Source organism: Marmota monax, unplaced genomic scaffold (genome assembly GCF_021218885.2).
Source record: "Marmota monax isolate L192 unplaced genomic scaffold, Marmota_monax_Labrador192_F-V1.1 WCK01_AAM20220418_F8-fsc00008, whole genome shotgun sequence".
In the NCBI taxonomy this organism is placed as follows: domain Eukaryota; kingdom Metazoa; phylum Chordata; class Mammalia; order Rodentia; family Sciuridae; genus Marmota; species Marmota monax.
The window spans coordinates 5,426,409-5,448,769 of NW_026694432.1; the positions used below are offsets into that span (position 1 = coordinate 5,426,409).

General features: G+C 37.0%; 1 protein-coding gene across 1 annotated transcript in view; it reads left to right on the top strand.

The window, feature by feature from the left end:
- The window catches only part of Zswim5 (zinc finger SWIM-type containing 5), a 185,993-nt gene that overhangs the window by 146,972 nt on the left and 16,660 nt on the right, over positions 1 to 22,361 (top strand). The window contains exons 6-11 of the mRNA XM_046418776.2: positions 5,758 to 5,934; positions 9,651 to 9,797; positions 10,315 to 10,452; positions 12,519 to 12,779; positions 12,996 to 13,131; positions 14,121 to 14,278. Of these exons, the coding sequence (XP_046274732.1) occupies positions 5,758 to 5,934; positions 9,651 to 9,797; positions 10,315 to 10,452; positions 12,519 to 12,779; positions 12,996 to 13,131; positions 14,121 to 14,278 (1,017 nt within the window). The remainder of the gene's footprint in view (positions 1 to 5,757; positions 5,935 to 9,650; positions 9,798 to 10,314; positions 10,453 to 12,518; positions 12,780 to 12,995; positions 13,132 to 14,120; positions 14,279 to 22,361) is intronic.

The window sequence follows — 22,361 nt, forward strand, 5'->3', positions numbered from 1 at the left end:
CAGGGCAGTGATACTATACCATCTGTCTTTTGAGTCCACTGTCCTAAAGACTTTGCTTGGTATCAGTAGTCATGTCAGTTTTATTTCACCTAACTCAAGCTATTTGGTATTGACAACTGATGGCTTTTTTTTTTAACTCATTGAGAATCTTTACTGATAAGAGATTTCATTAGATACTGATTTTATAATTTGTTCCTTTTAAGTAATAATTCTGTTGGCATTTTAATCTAAAATTATTATTTTGCTTGATCCTTCTGTTATACCATATTTAATTTAGTATTTAAAATAACTAAAGTAATGAGTGGTGAAAAGGCTACAGTCTTATCACTTCTTTCAACCTACTATAGTACCTAGTACTCATCTATGGGCAACACGGGAAGCACCATTTTAATATTGACCTTGGATAGAATAGAGAGGGTCAAATGCATACAAACACATGCCTCCAGTCTGGCAGTTTCTTCCTTGTCATAATATATTGGTTCTTCATTGTTACTGGTTCTCCTTTGAGAATGTCACTTCCTCTGCTTTCTTCCCAAGTTGTGACTGGTATCTGTCTCTCATATCCCATTACCAGTGGAACTGGAGAAGTAATAGAAAGCACCCTATAAACTTTTTTTGCCGTTTCTACATCATTATTCAGCCATCCCATCTTCCTAAAATACCTCCTACTTTTAAAATTTTATGCCATCAAACCAGACTATCTTCTACTTCCACCCTCTTGTTTTAGCCATCTGTAGACTTCTGCATCAATACCCTCATTCCTTGAAGATTTTTTAACTATTGACTTACTAATACTACTTTCTGTCACTCCTCTTGTCATAATTCTCGGTGATTTCAGTAGCTGCAAAAATGATCCTTCCAGCATTGTGGTCTCCAGTTCTTTGACTCCCTCTTTTTCAGTTACTTTAATCTTCCACCTTAATTTAACCATCCAATCCCAAAGTTGTGCCCTAAACTTTGTCATTACCAATAACTATATCCTCTTCATCATCTCAATTTTAAACATCTCCAATTATTATCACCAGACTTTCTTGCTTATTTTCTTTAATATCCCAATTTCCAGTAATTAATTGGCCCACTAGAAATTTTGATCTTACCATATTTTCACTGTCTTGATAGCCTCATTGTCCTTCTTACCCAGGTAGATTCCTTGGTACATCACTCTCTAGTGTACACAGTGAGCTCCCCCTTTCCCTTTGTTATACTCATGTGGCAAAACTCTATAAACTTTGTGCATTCCAATTCCCTTATTACGTGGTACTCACACCTATACAACTGAACTTGGCTAGAGAGAAACAATCATAACTGGTCTTATTTTAAATTTATGACCACAAATTTCAAGTGGATCATTAATGTTTTCTGCACATCTATTACATTTTCCTAGCCTGTACTGTTTTACTCTTCTTAACTACTGTATCATATCATCTTTTCCCTAAAACTCTATATACTTTGTCCTTCCTCTTTCTTGCTTTCAGCTGAGTTTTGCTTCCTGATCACTGACATTAGATAAGGAAGCAGAAATAAATTTCCCATTACCACCTCTGTGGCGTTGGTTCAAAAGAATTGCTATCCTGCTGGGTGTGGTGACACACATCTATAATCCCAGTGGCTTGGGAGGCTGAGGCATGAGGATCACAAATTAAAAGCCAGCCTCAGTAAAAGCAAGACTCTAAGCAACTCAGTGAAACCCTGTCTCTAAATAAAATACAAAATAGGGCTGGGGATGTGGCTCAGTGGTTGAGTGCCCCTGAGTTCAATCCCTAGGACTGAAAAAAAAAAAGAATTACAGTCCTAATTAATCAAAGAATCACTGTCTTTGCCCATCTAAACCAAGTCCAAACCTTCCACTTATTCTCAAGGTCCTATTCTTTTTCTTTTATCCAAAATAATGCTGTAGGAATTATCTCCCATCTCTCCTGCATCACAAATTTTTCCCTCCCTCTGGACCATTCCTATAAGTATGCAAGCACATTATTATATGTCCCATTCTTTTTAAAATATTTTTTTAGTTGTAGATGAACACAATACCTTTATTTTACTTGTTTTTATTTTTACTTGGTACCAGGGACCCAACCCAGTGCCTCACGCATGCTAGGCAAGCAGTCTACCATTGAGTCACAACCCCCGCCCCATATGTCCCATTCTTAAATAAAACAAAACAGAAAACACTCTTGCTTCTCCACATGCTTCTCTAGTTACCAGCATATTTTTCTGAGGTGGTTAGAATTAAGAAAAAATGTTCGAAAGAACAGTGTATACTTATTATCTTCTTTTCCTCTCCTCTGATTCTTTTTTTTAAATTCATTTTTAAAAAATGACAGCAGAATGCATTACAATTCTTATTACACATATATACCACAATTTTTTATATCTCTATTTGTATATAAAGTATGTTGACACCAATTCGTGTCTTCATACATATACTTTGGATAATGTTGTCTATCACATTCCACTATCCTTGTTAACCCCCTGCCCCCTCCCTTTCCCTCCCACCTCTCTGCCCTATCTAGAATTCCTCTATTCCTCCCATGCTCCCCCTCCCTACCCCACTATGAATCAGCCTCCTTATATTAGAGAAAACATTCGGCATTTGTTTTTTGGGGGATTGGCTAACTTCACATAGCATTATCTTCTCCAACGCCATCCATTTACCTGCAAATGCCATGATTTTATTCTCTTTTATTGCTGAGTAATATTTTATTGTGTATATATGCCACATTTTTTTATCCATTCATCTATTGAAGGGCATCTAGGTTGGCTCCACAGTTTAGCTATTGTTAATTGTGCTGCTATAAACATTGATGTAGCTGTGTCCTTGTAGTATGTTGATTTTAAGTTCTTTGGGTATAGTCTGAGGAGAGGGATAGCTGTGTCAAATGGTGGTTCCATTCCTAGATTTCCAAGGAATCTCCATACTGCTTTTCATATTGGCTGCACCAGGTTTTCATTCCCACCACCACTGAAAAAACTCTTATACTAGTCACTAAAGCTTTGCTTGATATCTTTGCTTTTGTAAAAAGGTTCTTCTGATAGAGGGCTAAACCTAATGATTGTCAATCATAATCTTTTTTTTTAAGGCATCATCAGATTTATTGTTAGAACTTCTGAATTAGTTGAGGTAATTGTATGAATCTTTGCTCCTTGCAAAGACAGTCAAATTAACCTAAATATTAAATTTGAGGTGTTTACATATGGTGGTAAAATGCCTCTTTATATGTATCAAGAAATTATGAGGGCTGGGATGTGGCTCAAGCGGTAGTGCGCTCGCCTGGCATGCGTGCGGCCCGGGTTCTATCCTCAGCACCACATACAAACAAAGATGTTGTGTCCGCCGAGAACTAAATAAAATAAATTAAAAAAAAAAAAAAAGAAATTATGAAACCCACAATTTCTGAAACTTATAGTCTTAATTGCCCTAAACATTGTTCATACATTTCTCTCTCTTTTTTTTAAGTCAGTCATAATCTTAAATGACCTTTTAGCAGTATTTGACACACTGACCATTCTCTCCATGGAATATCTTTGTCACTTCATTTCTAAGACATCAATCTCTCTTGGTTCCCCTTACTTCATTGGCCCTTTCTTCTAAATCTGAAGTGTCTCTTCCCCTCCTTCCAAACCTAAAAATGCTGTAATGCTCAGGGCTTAGACATCATATCACTTATCTTTCTATATTAAATTGGTGATTGCATTGTTTTAATAATCATCTATATGCTAACAATTCCCAAATGGATATCTTCCATCCTCCTCAATTCTATTCTTGTATATTTAACTGCTTTTTGATATATCTGCTTATATATTAATAGGCATCTCAGTGGATTTCTTTCTTTTAAGCCCTACCCAAATCTGTTTCTCCTACGTTCTTCCCTGTCTCCGTATCTGGCATCTTTATCTGAAAAATCTTTGTGTCGTTCTTGATTCTTCTCTTTGTCTTTCTCCTCAAATCTAATCTGTGAGCAAATCTCATTGCATTTGCCTTCAAAGTATATTCATTATTCAGCTGCTCACCATTTCTACTGTTGGTACTCTGAGCCAGTACCATCATTTTCATAAATTATTGTAGCAGCTGCCCATATAGCTTGCTCATTCCATCCCTCGCTGTTCTCAAACATTCCAAATATATTCACATATCAGGACTTAGTACTTTCTGGGTCTTCTACCTGGAATGTTCTTACTAAATATCACTAAAGCTTGCCCCTTGTTCCTGCAGATCTTTACTCAAATGTTTTCCTTTTTTTTTTTTTTAATGGGGTCTTTCTATGTTCCTGGACCCAAATGATCCTCTTCCCTTAGCCTTTCAAGTGGCTGGGACTGTAGGCACAGACCACTGTTGCTGGCTGTTCAAATGTTATCTTATATTCTATATAAAACAATAACTCTACTTACTATCAACTAGCCTTTCTCCCTAACTGTACTTTAGTTTTTTCCATAGTACTTGTAACCAGATAATATAGCTGAAATACTGTATATTTAACTATCTCTCCCCATTTGGATGTAAAGTTCTATAAATATAAGGACTTTTATATCCTGAGCACCTAGAACAATATTGCTATGTATTAGGCATACAATATATTCTAATTTAATGAATTATAAAACATACTGAGAGCCCAGTCCCCCTGGAAAATTCTCAATTCAGCAGGAGGGAGACTTAGACTATAGCCAGCAGAAGAGTTAGTGTGCTTCCACTGAGGGACTGAACAAGAAGCAATTTCAATAAGTACTTTCAGTGCTACTCTGATGATAATATCCTTTAATTATCTGAGCCTATACCCGGTGGGATATGTTAAATTCTAAAGAGATGAGCAGATTCCAAAACCTTTTCCTATGTGGTTGAATATGTTAGTTTCTTTCATGTTTAATCTGAATCTTCTGACTTTCCTGGACAGTTTTTTGTATGTAATCAATAGATATACACCTACTTGAGTATATCTGGAAATATTTGTATAGTTCAGGTCTTGGTCCCAAATAGTTTTAACTGCTCTTAATCTGACAAAAAATATCTAAATTATCCCTTTTTAAATTTTTTTCTTAAATGTCATTTCCCCGAGTCCCCCAAGTCATAGTTTATGACAACGTATCTTCCATTTGATTTACCTGCATACCACCCATAAGAATTGAATTTATCTATAGTATTCATTTCCCTGTTACACTTTTTCTGAAAAGAGATGACATGGTAAGAGTCCAATGAGAAAACAAGTTATTCTTTCGCCAGCATCAGCTTTTCTTATAAGGAATAAAATTTTAAGTCTGAAGCTATCAGTGAGATTTTTTTAAGTATCAGATTATACAGGGCTTTAACTCTTTTTCAGCTTTTAATATGAATTCCATGGAAGCCCTAAGTCTGCCAAGGATCATGCTGCAAATGATACAAATTGTGGATTAGTCAGGGAAATTACCTGACTGCTTCTCTCTACCATTGACCTCTATAGAAACAGTTTGTATCCTCATGATTGAGCAACTGAAAACCACTGCCTCTCCTAGTTTTCATGAACCTCTGAGTCCCAGTAGATATTGGTCTTCTGTAAAAGGAGGAAGGCAGCCATAGATTTTTGTAAAAAGGTTCTTCTGATAGAGGGCACAGATATACTAATGATTATCCAGGAAGGAGCAGCACAACAAATATCCAGATTGTGGAGTGGTTGTTCTCATTGCTCTTATACTATTCTTCTGCCCAACCTGTCACCCTGATGAAGACCCAGGAATTAGAACTTCTGATTATCTAACATTGTGCTGCTGCATTTTTTTTTCTTTCCCTAGACTCCTTATCCAGACCAAGACGAACAGTGTTCACTAGAGCCATCGAGGGCCGTGAGTTACATTGGCAGGACAGCCACCTACAGAGAATAATCAGCAGTGATATATATACAGCTCCTGCCTGCCAACGAGAAAGTGAGCGACTACTCTTTAATTCCCATGGCCAGCCACTGTGGCTTGGTAAGTCTAGCCCTCATCTACTCCAAGATTTTCAGAGCCCAACCTCAACTCATATGAGGCCCAAAGGAGCCATCTGTGTAAGTACCAGCAAAACCAACTACAATTTGGATAGTCTTTATATAGCTCTTTTGAGGCCTTTTGAGATTCAGGATATTTATTTGAAGCTATTTGCATATGTGCTTAGTTGAGGTACAGTAATTTCAAATAGGATTTGTATCCTATCCCCTAAACTTTGGGAGGATAAAGGAGTTAATACATCTCAAGGAGTATAACATAGCCATTAGATATCAGTTTACAGGCTCTCTCAGTCATTGGTTACTGAGCAATGTTATATTCTACTCTGAAATTATATATTTTGCTTAAAAAAACACCATTTCCTGGGCATGATGGTACACCAGCGGCTCAGGAGGCTGAGGCAGGAGAATTGTGAGTTCAAAACAAGCCTCAGCAACTTAGCAAGATCCTGTCTCAAAAGAAAATATAAAAAAGGGATGTGTCTCAGTGGTTAAGCACTCCTGGGTTCAATCCCTAGTTTAAAACAAACAAACAAACAAGGACTGGGGTCTTAGTTCAGTGGTATACCGCTTGCCTAGCATGTGTGAGGCACTGGGTTTGATTCTCAGTACCACATATAAATAACTAAATAAATAAAATAGAGGTCCATTGACAACTAAAATCAAAAACAAAAAATAAACACCAAGTTTGAAACTTAAATTACCCTGTTCTGGCACCTAGGACACAGTCTTCATTTGTCATCAAGCTGTCTTCCTTTCTTCTTTCCCAACTTCCTACCTTCCCTCATAACAGGATAAAACTGTTCCATCTTAAGTTTAAACCTTCCTCTAAGAGAGTATTCTTTTTTTAATATTTATTTTTCAGTTTTAGGTGGACACAATATCTTTATTTTTATGTGGTGCTGAGAATCGAACCCCATGCCTCATGCATGCTAGGCGAGCGTGCTACCACTTGAGCCACATCCCCAGCCCAGAGAGTATTCTTATTATCAGTCTATCCTTGACTTTATTATAGAATACCCACTCCAAAATAAACACTTTTTTAAAAATATTCATTTTTGAGTCTTCAAATAATCACATATATTTTCGTTATTTTACCCAATTCCCTACTCCATCTCTCACCCCATAAAAGCTCTAGCTGAATCTGGATATGTCCCTGTAAAAAAACAAGACAAAAAAACTTGGCCAAACTCCCTGTGGGTCACTGCCTAAAATTACCTCTGATCATCTTTCCTCTTTTCTCAAGTACTTCTAAAACATAAACCTAACAAGCATGTGAAAAATGTACACCTCATTAATAAATAAAGATATATATTAAAACTATACTGAGACCAGGCACAGTGGTGCACGCCTATAATCCCAGCGACTTGGGAGGCTGAGACAGGAGGATCACAAGTTCAAAACCAGCCTCAGCAACTTAGCAAGGCCAAAGCAACTCAGTAAGAACCTGTCTCTAAATAAAATATAAAAAGGGGCTAGGGATGTGGCTCAGTGGTTAAGTGCTCCTGGGTTCAATTCCCCAATACTAGAATAAAACAAACAAAAAACAGCACTGAGATACCATTTTTAATTATCAAATGGCCAGGAATTTTTAAAATAAAGATAATTAGTTTCTGGGTGTGAGAAGTTGCATGAGATAGGTAGGAATTTAAATGCTTATAGCCTTTCTGAAGGATATTTTAGTAACACCTTATCAAGTCTTTAAAATACTTTTTTTTTTTTTTGTACTAGGAATTGAACCCAGTGCCTGACACTTTCCAGTCAAGTGCTCTACTACTGAGCAATATACCCAGTCCTTTTTAAAATTTATTTTGAGACAGCATCTCTTCAAGTTGTCCATGCTGGCCTCAAACTTGTGATCCTCCAGTCTCAACTTCCTGAGTAGCTGGTATTACTGGCAGATGCCACCACGCCCAGCTCATTTATACCATTTGATAAGGGAATTTCACATCTTGGAATTTCTCCTGAGCAATAATTAAAGATATGCTTAAAGCTAAAAGATTCATTAGGAATGGACATAAATAATGCACAAATGGAAAAATTGGAAATAATATAAATATCCACCAATATGAGATTAATTCTGTGGAAATACAGATATTCATTGGAATGATATATATAATTATAATGTGCTATTAAGCAAAAAAAATCTACTTATAAAACAATAATTATATCCCATTTTAGTGAAAAATTAATAGCTTAAATATGAATAAAACTAGAAAGAGTATTATTTGGTTTTTATTTTATATTTTGTTTATATTTTTAAATCTGTGATTATTTCTAAAAGAAATAATAATAGCCTTAAAAGAAATGGATAAACCATAAAGCTTGTTATAATCACTTGGCCATTTATAAGCCTTTAATAATCTTCCATTATCCCTAAGGTGAATCTAAACTCTTCCTAATGATGTTCAAACCTCTTTACAATCCAGATCTACTTTTCCAGGCTATTTCCAGCCATATAACTTAATGCTAGCTACCCATATATGCCATTCTCCAAAGATGTTTTGTTACATAGAATACTTTTTATACTTTTACTTATATGCCTTTTCTTATATACCTTTGCAAAGAATGCCTTCCCTATTTATCTACCTATTCATGATCTTGCTTGTCCTTCAAAGCACAGCTCAAATATTATTTTTTCTGTGTGTATATCTATCATGTCACTTTTTCGTTAACTGTTTATGTATCATTTGTGAGCTCTTTGAAGGCAGTGGTCATTTCTTATTCATCTTTGTACTTTTAACATACTGCCGGGTGTTTAGTAGGTCTTTAGGAAATATAGAATAGACAAATGAATAAGGCTTTTCCCATTGGGCAGTTAGTTTTTACCTCCAGTGGGTTCCTATAATACATGTTCACAAAGAGGTTCTGTATCTTTTTAACTTATTTTATTTTATTTTTTTGGTGTAGATGGACACAACACAATGCATTTTATTTTTTTATGTGGTGCTGAGGATCAAACCCAGGTCCCACCCGTGCTAGGCGAGCGCTCTACCGCAGAGCCACAATCCCAGCCCCAATTTATTTTACTTTTAAATTTGTTCTAATTAGTTACAGGGACTGTATTTTGTCATCCTAGTTGTGTGTCCCTTTCTACACTCTACCACTGAACTGAAGCTACAAGATAGCTCTTTCAAGGAGGCAACTGTGACTTATTTAACTTTTTAAAAAGTATTTGTAGTTTTAGATGGACACAATACCTTTATTTTATTTATATATTTTTATGTGGTGCAGAGGATCAAGCCCAGTGCCTCACACATACTAGGCAGGTTCTCTACCTTTGGGGCTACAACCCCAGCCCCTTATTCAACTTTTTTATCCTGAAAGATTAAAAAAAAAAATACAGTTCCTTGTATTAAATAGATATCAGGTTGAATTTGAAGAACTGGACTGAACACAAACTCCCTTTGTCAAGCATGAAGTTTCCTATTTTGTGTGTTTTTTTGGGGTGTGGTATGGCAGATTGAAAAACCAGGGGTGCTTTACTACTGAGCCACATCTCTAGTCCTTTTTTATTTTTCACTTTGAGATAGGGTCTTGCTGAATGCTGAGGGCCTCTCTAAATTGCTGAGGCTGGCCTTGAACACAAGATCCTCCTGCCTCAGCCTCCTGAGTTGCTGGGATTACAGGCGTGTGCCGCCATGCCTGGCATCCTGATTTGAAATTTTAACTCAATCAAGATATTTTCTTTTTATCTGGTAGAGCATGTGCCTACAGCTTGTGCTCGTGTCGATGCCTTGCGTTCTCATGGTTATCCAAAAGAGGCCCTCAGACTTACGGTGGCCATTATTAATACTCTGAGGTTGCAACAGCAGCGGCAGCTGGAAATCTACAAGCATCAGAAGAAAGGTATGATGATTAGGAGTCATCTTACCTCTTTAGGCCTAAGGCTAATGAGGATCGTCAGGGGATATAAGACCTAGAACCTATTTTTCATTAAGTATCATGGTGTGGCAGGAGCTAGGGAATTCCAGGAATTCTGCCGGCTGTGTGAAATGCCTCACTTTTTCTCTGTGGATCTCAGTTTTCTCAGCAGTAAAATGGAAACAATGATGCCTTCCTGCTTCCTCAGAGTGCAGATGAAAGGACCACTAACTAAGGTCTGGCATGAGAGGACCCTTTCAAAGCTGTAAAGCTGTATCCACATATGAACTACCAGCAGGCAATCTAAATTCACATCACATGGCCTAACAACTGGCTGGTGAGATTATGACCAGTCATGTCAACCCAAGACAAGATAATAAAGGAAGCTTTTGTATAACTTCCAGAGTTAAGACCTGAATGAGACTGATAAGGAGAGCTAAGCAGGGGAAAAGAGCAATGTGTCTCTATCACTGTCTGAAACTTTGAACCTGCTTGTTTTTAGAACTGTTGCAGAGAGGAACCACAACCATCACAAACCTGGAGGGCTGGGTGGGCCACCCCCTGGATCCCATTGGCTGCCTGTTTCTCACTTTGACTGAAGCCTGCCGCCTGAATGATGATGGCTATATGGAAGTGTCAGGTACAAGGGTCAGCTTTCGACAAGCCAGGACTGTCCTTGGCAGCCCTGTCCTCCCTGCCAAACTATGTTCCTCTCCTCTTATAGCCTTTTTTTTTTCAATCTTGTCCAAACTCAGCATTCCTGAGAGGTTTCTTTCTTTCCTTTCTTTCCTACTTTCTGTTCCCACCCTGTGGTCTGTTCCTATTTTACCTTACCAGCTTCCTTGCTCCTCTGATTTCCCTACCACAAATGGCTAAAGAATGTAGTCCAGGACTAGAAGAATATCAGAAGTCTGAGGCCATAACTTCAGAGCAGTCCAGAAATGGGAGAGAACATCCACCAAAAAGGTGTATCAAGCCAGGCATGGTGGCACATCCCTATAGTCCCAGCAACTTGGAAAGTTGAGGCAGGAGGATTTTTTGCCCAGAAATTTAAGCCAGCCTGGGCAACATAGTGAGACCCTGTCATAAGAAAAAAAAAAGTATATATCCCTTGCAATTGAATAATACTCTCTGATTTCCTTTAAACATTCACCTTCATGGTGTTTTTGCGCCAGTTTTACAAATGAGAAATAGAGGAGAATAGTCTAACAGAATCACAGAGTGGCCCAGACTAGAAAGAGACAGAATTTATTCTTCTTTCCTTTATGGATTTACTATATTGTTGACCTATATCTACTTGAGTATTTATTTAGCACACTGCATTATAATTTGTTTACAAATTATTATTTTTTATCAGTTTTATCAGTTACTTTTTGAAAGCATAAATTATGACTTAATTGTCTTTGTAATCATAACACTCAGTAGAGAACCTGCCATTTAATAGTCTTCTGTAAATACTTACCAGATGAAGGAAAAAGGAAATAAAGATTTTAGCTTTTTTTTTTTCAATACTAGGACTTGAACCTGGGGATTCTATACCACTAATCTACATCATCAGCCCTTTTTATTTTTTGTTTTGAAACAGGGTCTTACCAAGTTGTGGAGGTTGGCCTTGAACTTATAATCTTCCTGCATCAGCCTCCCAAATAACTGGGATTTCAGACGTTTGCCTTTTTTTGTTGTTGTTTGTTAATTTTGTTTTTTAAAAGAGATCTCACTGTGTGTCACCCAGGCTGGCCTCAAATTCCCAGGATTAAGTGATCCTCCCATAGCAGCCTCCAAAGTAGCTGGAACCACAGGCACATACCAATACACCTAAGACTTTGACTTTTTTTTTTTTTGGTGGAGGGATACCAGGGATTGAACTTAGAGGCACTCAACCACTGAGCGACATCCCAAGCCCTATTTTGTATTTAATTTAGAGACAGGGTCTCACTGAGTTACTTACCACCTTGCTTTTGCTGAGGCTGGCTTTGAACTCTGATCCTCTTGCCTCAGCCTCCTGAGCTGCTAGGAGGAGTTCAGGCATGCGCCACTGTGCCCAGCTAGGACTTTTACTTTTAAACCTGAGATTATGATTCCATTGGTGGAACATATAAAATAATAATAACATAGAATTTTCAAGTGTTACCAAAATAAGAGTTTTAACTGGATACAGATTTTTTTTTCTATGTAGAAATGAAAGGATTAGCCCAAACTGTGCTAGGGTTGCCATTATCTTCACACTGATACCCTGGTATGGAATCATCATCTTTAATGAGTTTTATCTGCACAGAAACATTTATAGCTTGAAAACCTGAGGTTGCATTTGGTTTATTTGTTCACCACTGATGTGTATTTAACTCCTTCCATATGTTAGGCCCTGGAGATACATGGAACAAGTTAGTCTCATCCCTTTAAGGTATTCACACTGTAGTAAAAGAGATGGACAATTGTGATATTTTATAATGTATACGATAGCAAAAGATAAGTATTCAATTTTATACTTCTCAACAGGCCTGGCCAGTTCATTATGTTATGAAGGAGGTGGAAACCTTTGTGCCTCTATGTAACCTTTTTTCAGTGAATTTTTCTTACTGCTCTGGGGTTCTGATTTAGCTTCTGAAATATCTATTGACCAAGCAGTATTCCAAAGTGGGAGGGTCTGGAGGGACAGAAGAATCTGCCAGGCCTATCCTAAAGAACCTGGTACCCTGTTACCCTCAGATATGAGTGAAAGCAGACTCCCTGTGTACCAGCATGTACCTGTGGCTACAGACTGCGCAAACAGCAGTGAGTCCTACCTGTCATTAGCCCTGGAAGTTGCTTTGATGGGCATGGGTCAACAGAGGGTAATGCCTGAAGGCCTCTATGCACAGGACAAAGTATGTCGTAATGAGGAACAACTTCTAAGCCAACTCCAGGAACTGCAGCTGGACGATGAGCTAGTACAAACACTGCGGAAACAGTGCATCTTGCTACTAGAAGGTAAGTAGAGAAGGGGATATTGTCACACTGTCTTTGCTTATGACCCTGGGCACCCTTCCTCTACCTGCACAGATACAGGAATATTTATGACATTAAAATACAGTGAAGGTTCCCATGGCTGGCAAACATGTATGAGACCCTGAGGCCCTAAAGTCTAGCCTGGTGAATGGAAGCATACAGATAAATTAAACTGTCTGGCTTATCTTCTTCCTGCAGGAGGCCCCTTCAGTGGTCTAGGAGAAGTCATCCACCGAGAGAGTGTCCCCATGCATACCTTTGCCAAGTATTTGTTCTCAGCTTTGCTGCCTCATGATCCAGATCTGTCCTATAAATTAGCCCTTCGTGCCATGAGGTGGGTAGCCCATTTCCAGTCCATTATCCCTACCAAATCAGAAGTCTTCAGTGCTCTCTCTCTCTGCTTATCCTACTATCTTCTCTTTTCTTCTTTGTCTGTTCTGTTGATCTGCCACCAAATCTGCCTTAAAATGACTCTGATATTTTCAACTGATCTAGGATTCCTATCTGGGATTCTATGTTGAAGACCCACTTCACTCCCTTGCTATACTCATGGTAGATTGTCTGAAAAAGCCCCTGAGACATCATGATATATTATTAGATAGGAACACCCAGGACTTGAGTCTTCATTTTCTGGAGTCAATGAGGCAGCCTGAGAAAGTGTTGGAGCCCTTCCATAACTCACTTGAGTCATGGTTCCCAAGTACACGTCCTCAGAGGAATCTAGAGGAAGTAGAGATAAATAGGTATACTTCAAGACTTGAAAACTAGTGAGCTTTGGGGATCTTGCTTCCAAACTAGAATAGAATCCTTGGTTTAGGCATGTTAACTTCTGTAGGTAGCAGAGTATACACAAGAATATTAATTAGATTGTAAGACTGAGAGAACTCCTCAGCTAAAACAGGAAAGTCCTTGGCATATACTTATGTTTTTAAAAATAACCCTTGGGCTGTGGTTGTGGTTCAGAAGTAATGCGCTTGCCTAGCATGCGTGAGGCACTGGATTCAATTCTCTGCACCACATACAAATAAATAAAATAAAGATCATCAACAACTAAAACAAAAAAAATTAAAAAATAAAAATATCCCTATTGCTTTTGACTGACTTTTCAAGTTCATGTGTAGTGGGGACTATTCAGCTTGGATTCTACAAGTGCTCAATCACTCACTTCATGTAGAGTATAGACCCATACGTTTTGAAAACCTCCAAAGCTCTTACTTAATCCTTCCCTCCTAAGTTCCTCCCCAGAAAAGAGCAAGCTTCTCTAAAGTGGCTCAGATAGCCAAGGTCTAGATGATAACTGATGACTCTTCCTGGTTCTTTTAGGTTACCTGTTCTAGAAAATTCAGCTTCTGCAGGCGACACTTCCCACCCTCACCATATGGTGTCTGTGGTACCCAGCCGTTATCCTCGATGGTTTACACTTGGACATCTGGAATCACAGCAATGTGAACTAGCCTCCACAATGCTGACTGCTGCCAAAGGTAAGTACAGATAGACCTTAGATACTGGTGTCCCCACTGTGCTTGCCTAGCCGTGGCCATCAAAGGGTTGGCCTGCAGTCTCCTGAGGAGACAGTAGACTTTAAAGTGATAGGAATCCTTACTTTCATTGCTAATAAGAAAGAGCACCTGGGTCCAAAATTTTGCCCTAGTTTCTAATTGTAGGAACCTGTGTATATAGAATTAAGTTATTTTTAGTTAACTTCTAATATAAACTTTCATATAATAAAGTCAGTTTACTTTCCAAGCCTCAGTTTCAGAATCTATAAAATGGGGATCATTGTCAATGACCTATCAACCTCCCAGAGCCACTGGAGGATGTAATGAAATGATGACTAAGATAGAGCTTACAGATCTCCTTACAAATCAGAGTTCTTAATTTTTCCAGTACCCCCTGGTCAAAAGTAGAGATTCCAGGGTGACACTTAGTCTTTTAAGCTCACATACTACCTATGCAGGCATCACTGCAAAAAGAAATGAAAATTAGCACCTAGATGAAGAGCAATAATAAAACACCAGCTTCCATGGATTCTTGAGTATTTTGTATTAGGAAACCATATGGGTTTTTTAAGCATTTTTGCTTTGTTTTTGTTTTGCTGCTGCTTTTTGAGATGGAGTATTGCTTTGTTGTTGTTTTGTTTTGTTTGTTTTTTAATAATTTTTTGATGTTGATGGGCCTTTATTTAATTAATTAATTTATTTATTTAGGTACCAGGGATTGAACTCAGGGAAACTCGACCACTGAGCCACATCCCCAGCCCTATTTTATATTTTATTTAGAGACATGGTCTCACTGAGTTGCTTAGCACCTTGCTGTTGCTGAGACTGGCTTTGAACTTGCAATCCTTCTGTCTCAGTCTCCTGAGCTGCTGGAATTACAGGGGTGTGCCACCACGCCTGGCATTCATTTGTTTTTATGTGGTGCTGAGAATCAAACCCAGTGCCTCACACATGCTAGGCAAGCACTCAACCACTGAGCTACAGTCCCACCCCTATTGTTTTTTGAGATGGGGGTCAAACTGATCCTGAATTCCCAGGCTCAAGGAATCATTCTGTTCTACCTCCTGAGTGCTAACACTCACGAGTGCTGACACTCAGGCATGTGCCCAACATTTTCTTAATTAAAAATAACTTTATGTTTTATTTCCTTATTGGCAAAAAAATACATGCTTATTGCAAAAAAAAGGGAAAAGATATGGATAAAGCAATGTACAAATGATCAAGAAACCAGTAGAAAGGATATGATTTTACATTTCACACAAAAAAAGATACAAATGATATTTTAAAAAATTAAAGTGCTTGTTCTCACTTGAGATATGCAAATTAAAATTACACCTGAGATAACATTTTTCATTAGTTTTATTAGGAAAAAAATCAAATTTGATGATAACCAACCATGAGAGGAACAGGTAGCCTGACATGGATTATTAGATTCCTAGCAGGATAAAGAGGATGACTGCTGAACCAAGGAACTCAGGGAACCTCAAGCAGAAGAAACGTGCAGAAAACTATACCAAAGCACATGATATTCAAATTGTTTAAAACCAATAGTTTAAAAAAAATCTTATTTAAAACAAATAGAGTTAAATTTAAAAAAACACACAAAAGACAAAAGACAAGTATAATAGCAAATTTCTTATTAAAAAACAATGTAAACCAGAAGACAGTTGAGAAAAAAAAATTCTTTAAAAGTACTTAAAAGTCTGGTGCTGTCATGCATGCCTGTAATCCCAGTGGCTTAGGAAACTGAGGCAGGAGGATCGAGAGTTCAAAGCCAGCCTTAGCAACAGTGAGGCACTAAGCAACTCAGTGATACCATGTCTCTAAATAAAATACAAAACGGGTAGGGATATGGCTTAGTGGTTGAGTGCCCCTTGTTCAATCCCTGGTACCCCAAAATTTTAAAAAAATACTTTAAAAAAGTCAACCTAGAATTCTGCACCAATGAAAATGCCTTTTAAAAAAAATGAAATAAGACAAGTGCTGTGTCAGACACCTGTAAACCCAGCAACTAATGAGGCTGAGGCAGAAGGATTGCAAGTTTGAAGCCAACCTGGGCAACTTGGTGAAACCTTGTCTCAAAATAAAAAACACAAAAGCTACGGTAGGTCTAGGGTTGCAGCTCAATGGTAGAACACTTGCCTAGCATGTGTGAGGCATTGGGTTTGAGACTCAGCACCACATAAAAATAAAAGTATTGTGTCTATTTACAACTAAAAAAAATGTTTTTTAATTTCAAAAATAAGGCTAGGGTAGAGTTCCCCTGGGTTTAATCCCCAATATTTAAAAAAATTTTTTTTCAAGCACATGCCTATAATCTCAGAGACTTGGGAGTCTGAGGCAGGAGAGTGACAAGTTCAAGGCCAGCCTCAGTAACTTAATAAAACCTTGTCTCAAAATTAAAAAATAAAAAAGGCTGGGATGTAGCTCAGCAGTAGAGCCCCCCCGCCAAGGGTTCAAGCCCCAGTACCAAATCAAAACAAAACCCATCTTCAGATAACCCCAGTGGAATTAGAAATAAGTAATAAAAAGACATCTGAAAAATACTCCAATTATTTGGATAAATCACATTTTTATACAACTCATGAACTAAAGGGAAAGACACAAGGGGGAAAAAAAAAAGCACAAAACACCAAAACATGTGGAATGCACGTTTGAAGGAAATTTTTAGTGCTAAATGCCTATATTTGAAAAGAAGAAGCATTGCAAATCAGTGATCTTGGATCTATCTCAGTGGTAAAAGGCCCTTAGATTCAATTCCTAGAACTTCAAAAAAGAAAAGCAAACAGCAAAAAGGAAAACAAATGAGGGCTGGGGTTGTAGCTCAGTGCATGCATGTGGCCCGGGTTTGATCCTCAGCACCACATACAAACAAAGATGTTGTGTCCGCCAATAACTAAAAAAAATAAATAAATATTAAAAAATTCTCTCTCTCTCTAAAAAAAAGGAAACATGCAACAGAATGAAAAGGCAACTTACAGAATGGGAGAAGATATTTATAAACCATATATCTGATAAGAGATTAAATTTCAAAAGATATAAGGACCTTAAATTCAGTATCAAAAAACCTTAATAACCTGATTTTAAAATGAACTAAGAACTTGAACAGATATTTCTCCAAAGAAGAAATACAAATAGCCAACAAGTAGATGAAAAGATGCTTAAAATCATAGATCATCAGGGAAATCAAAATCAAAATCCATAGTGACATATCTCACACCTCTCAGGATGACTTTTTTGAAAAATACAAGAGACAATAAATAGTAATGAAGAGTGGAAAATTTAGAACCCTGATTACACTATGGTGGAAATATAAAATGGTACAGCCACTATGGAAAACAGTATGGAGATTCCTTTAAAAAATTAGCATATAGCTACTGTTGGATCCAGCAATCTCACTTCTGGTTATTTGTCCAAAAGAACTGAAATCATGATCTTGAGGAGATAACAGCACTGATACTCAGTTCACTGCAGCACTACTCACAAAAGCTAAGATGAGGAAACAATTTAAATGTCCATCAGTATGAATGGATTTTTTTAATGTGACATATAAATACAATGGAATATTTTTTAAATTTTTTTATTTGTTCTCTTTAGTTATACATGACAGTAGAATTTATTTTAACATATCATACATACACAGAATATAACTTACCATTCTTGTGGTTGTACATGATGTGGAGTTTCACTGATCATGTATTCATACATAAACACAGGAAAGTTTTGTTGGATTTATTCTACTGTCTTTCCCATTCCCATCTTCTTTCCCTTTCCCCATCCCTCCCTGTCCAATCCAGTGAACCTCCACTCAGACCCTGCCTATTGTGAGTCAGCATCCACATATCAGAGAAAATATTTGGCCTTTGGTTTTGGATTTGGCTTATTTTACTTTGCACAATAGTGTCCAGTTCCATCCATTTACCAGCAAATACCATATTTTATTCTTCTGAGTGATATTCCATTGTGTACATGTACATGTACCACATTTTCCTTATCCAATCATTTGTTGAAGGACACCTAGGTTGGTTCCATAGCTAAGCTATTGTGAATTGAGCTGCTATGAACATTGATGTGGCTGCATCACTACAGTATGCTGATTTTAAGTCCTTTGGGTACATGCCGAGGAATGGGATAACTGGGTCAAATGGTGGTTCCATTCTGAGTTTTCTGAGGAATCTCCAGAGTGTTTGCACTAATTTGCAGGCCCACTCGCAGTGTCCAAGTGTATCTTTTTGCCTACATCCTCACCAACATTTATTGTTACTTGTATTCCTGATAATTGCCAATGTACAATTGCCAATATACAATGGAATATTAGTCAACCTTAAAAAATAAGGAAATCTTGAGCTGGGGTTGTGGCTCAGTGGTAGAGGGCTTGCCTAGCACATGTGAGGCCCTGGGTTCAATCCTTAGCACCACATAAAAATAAATAAATAAAAGTATTGTGTCCAACTATAACTAAAAAATAAATGTTAAAAAAAATAAGGAAATTTTGAAATATGTCCTCAAGGAAATCTTGAGAGTCAGCATCCACATATCAGAGAAAACATTTGGCCAAGGAAATCTTGCAGACATTATGCTAAATGAAATTAGCCAATCACCAAAAGACAGACACTGTATGATTCCACTTATATGAGGTATCTAAAATAGTCAGATTCATAAAAGTCAAAATGGGCATAAAGTTTAAGTTAAGTAAGATGAATAAGCTCTAGACGTATGCTATACATTTTATGTAGACTCAACAATAATGTATTATACTCTTAAGACATTAAAAATCTAGGTATTGGGTTGGGATTGTAGCTTAGTGGTAGAGCGCTTGCCTAGCACATGAGGCACTGGGTTTGATCCTCAGCACTACATAAATAAAATAAAAGTATTATTTCCATCTACAATGAAAAATGTTTTTTTAAAGGTAGACATTGTGTTAAATGTTCTTAGCAGAGTAAAGATTTTTAAAACATTAATTAAGCCAGTGTCAGGGCTGTAGCTCAGTGGTAGAACATATGTTTAGCATGTGCTGGCTCTGGGTTCAATCCCAGCACCAAAAATAAATAAAACAAAAAATAAACCAGTCACAAAGGATCATGTATTGACACTGGATAATTTCATTTAGAGATGCACCTTGACTTACAGTGGGGATAAACCCATCTTAAGTTGGAAAAGAAAAAAAAAATATATGTGTGTGTGTGTTGTATATGGACACAATACCTTTATTTTACTTATTTTTTTAGAAGGTGCTGAGGATTGAACCCAGGGCCTTTCATGTGCTAGACGAGCACTCTACCACTGAGCCACAACCCTAGCCCTTAAGTTGAAAATATTTTAAGTAAAAAATACATTTAATACACTTCATTTATCAGCATCATAGCTCTACCTAATTAACCTTAAATGTGTTCAAAATACTTGTGTTTGCCTGTAGTTGGAGAAAATCACCTAGCACAATGCCTGTTTTATAATGAAGTATTGTATATCTTATGTAATTTATTGAATATTGTACTGAAAGTGAAAAGTAGAATGGTTGTATGCTTATGCTTTCACGTCATCATGAAATTGAAGACCCTAAGTCTAATCATCATCCTAAGTAGAAACATCATAAATAGGGGACCATTTGTATATCAAATATTCTGAAGAAGCAAGTCTATAGAAACAGAGTAGATTAGTACAGTGCCTAGGGCTAGGAGCAACATGGGATAAGAGGTAAAATGTAAGGGATGCAGGATTTCTTTACAGGGTAATGAAATGTTCTAAAATTGTGGAGCCAGACATGGTAGTGCACACCTGCAACCCCAGCTACTTGAGAGACTGAGACAGAAGGGTAACAAGTGTGAGGCCAGCCTCAGAAACTTAGCAAGACCTTGCCTCAAAATATAAGAATAAAAAGTGCTGGGGATATGGCTCAGTGGTAAAGCACCCCTGGGCTCAATCCCCAGTACTGGAATAATTAATTAATTAATTAATTTGATGATTGTGGGGATGGCTCTGCTAGTATACTAAAACCAAATTGGACATTTTAAATGGATGAGTTATATTTTAATAAAGCATTTAAAAGAGAGAACTAGATATGGCAGGAAGATTCCAAGATCAAGGCCAGCCTTGGCAACTTAGCAAGACCTGTCTCAAAAATAAAAAATAAAAGGTCTGGGATGTGTCTCAGTGGTAGAGTTCAACCCTCAAAATAAAATAAAGAAACAAAAAAGAGAGAAAGGGAGTGAGGGAAGAAGAAAAGATATCCATATTGGAAGGGAAAAAGAAAACTATTTTCTGATGACATCGTTGTCTACATAGAAAATCCTATGAAATAAACAACAACAATATAAACTGTTAGAATTAGGTTTAGCAAAGTTGCAGGATATAAGATCAATGTACAAAAATCAGCATTTTTCCATACCAGCAATGAAATGATCAGAAATTAAATTTTAATCATCTTTATAATAGCATAAAAAAATACTAAATACTTGAGGATAAATCTCGACAAAAGATGTACAAGATTTATATAACAAAAACCATAAAATATTGCTGATGGACATAAAGACTTACATAAATTCTGTGCACATGGATTGAAAGACTCAGTATTGTTAAGATAGTGATTCTCTAAAATTGACCTACAGATTCAATGCAATCTCATTCAAAATCCCAGCAGATTTCTTTGAGTAGAAATTGATGATATGGAAATGCAGAGGACCTAGAATAACCAAAAACAACTTTGTGAAAGAAGAATAAAGTGGGAAGGCTCATATGTCCTGATTTCAAGACTCATTTAAAGAAATAATAATTAGGGGTTGGGGTTGTGGCTCAGCAGTAGAGTGCTTGCTTAGCACGTGCGAGGCCCTAGGTTCTATCCTCAGCACCACATAAAAATAAATAAATGAAATAAGGATATTGTGTCCAACTACATCTAGAAAATAAATATTAAAAAAAGAAATAATAATTAGTACACTAATTAGTGTAATCATAGACAAATTATTGATGAAAAAGAACAGTGTCCACAAATAAACCTGCATATTTGTGTTCTATTTTGATAAAGGGGCAAAAACATTTGAGCTGAAAAAAATTTTTTTCAGTCAACCATAAACCACATATAAAAATTCATAAACAGATTAAGGACCTAAATGTAAAAGCTGAAAATATAAAACTTTTAGAAGAAAACATTGGACAAAGTAATTTTCCTTTTGAGTTAGACAAAGATTGTTTAGATATAACACTAAAAATACATTTTTAAAAGTTGATATGTTGGGGCTGGGGCTGTAGCTCAGTGGTAGAGCACTTGCCTTGCAGGGGTGAGGCCCTGGGTTTGATCCTTAGCACCACATAAAAATAAATAAATAAAGATATGTGTTCACCTACAACTGAAAAAATATATATAAAAAAGAAGTTGGTATGTCGATGGGAAGGACAGTAGAATGAGACACACATTATTATCCTATATACATGTATGATTATACTACTGGTGTGACTCTGCACCATGTCCAGCCAGAGTAATGAGAAGTTGTGCTCCCTTTGTGTGCAATGTGTCAAAATGCATTCTACTGCAAAATAAACAAATAAATAAAAAGTTGATATGTTGGACTGGATGAAAAAACTACAAACTTTCACTGTGAAAACCATTGTGATAACATAGATAATAGCTACTGGTATAGCCACTGATTATAATGCATTGGATAGGGTTTATTCTAATATGCATCTGTATTTTATACTGATATGAGTAAATAAACAAATATAGTGGAATGAGGATCTGGCAACCATATAATACTTAATTCAGCCAAGAAGCACCAATGGGTACTAAAGCTATTGGAAAGTACTTTATGAGGAACAGGATATTTACATAGTCTCAGTATCTCTCCACAAAATACTTACAAATTATAAAGGGAAAATGTACAACTTGACAGTGGAAAAGCCTGGCATATTACATAGAAAATGGATTTCATTGTGGCATATTTGTACATATATATAACATACTTTAATTATAACTTACCTTTACCCTCCTTTACCCTGCTATTCCCTCCCCCTGATCCCCTTCCCCTTTTCGAATAGTCTCCCTTCTACTTTCCTGTTATCTTCCCCCTCC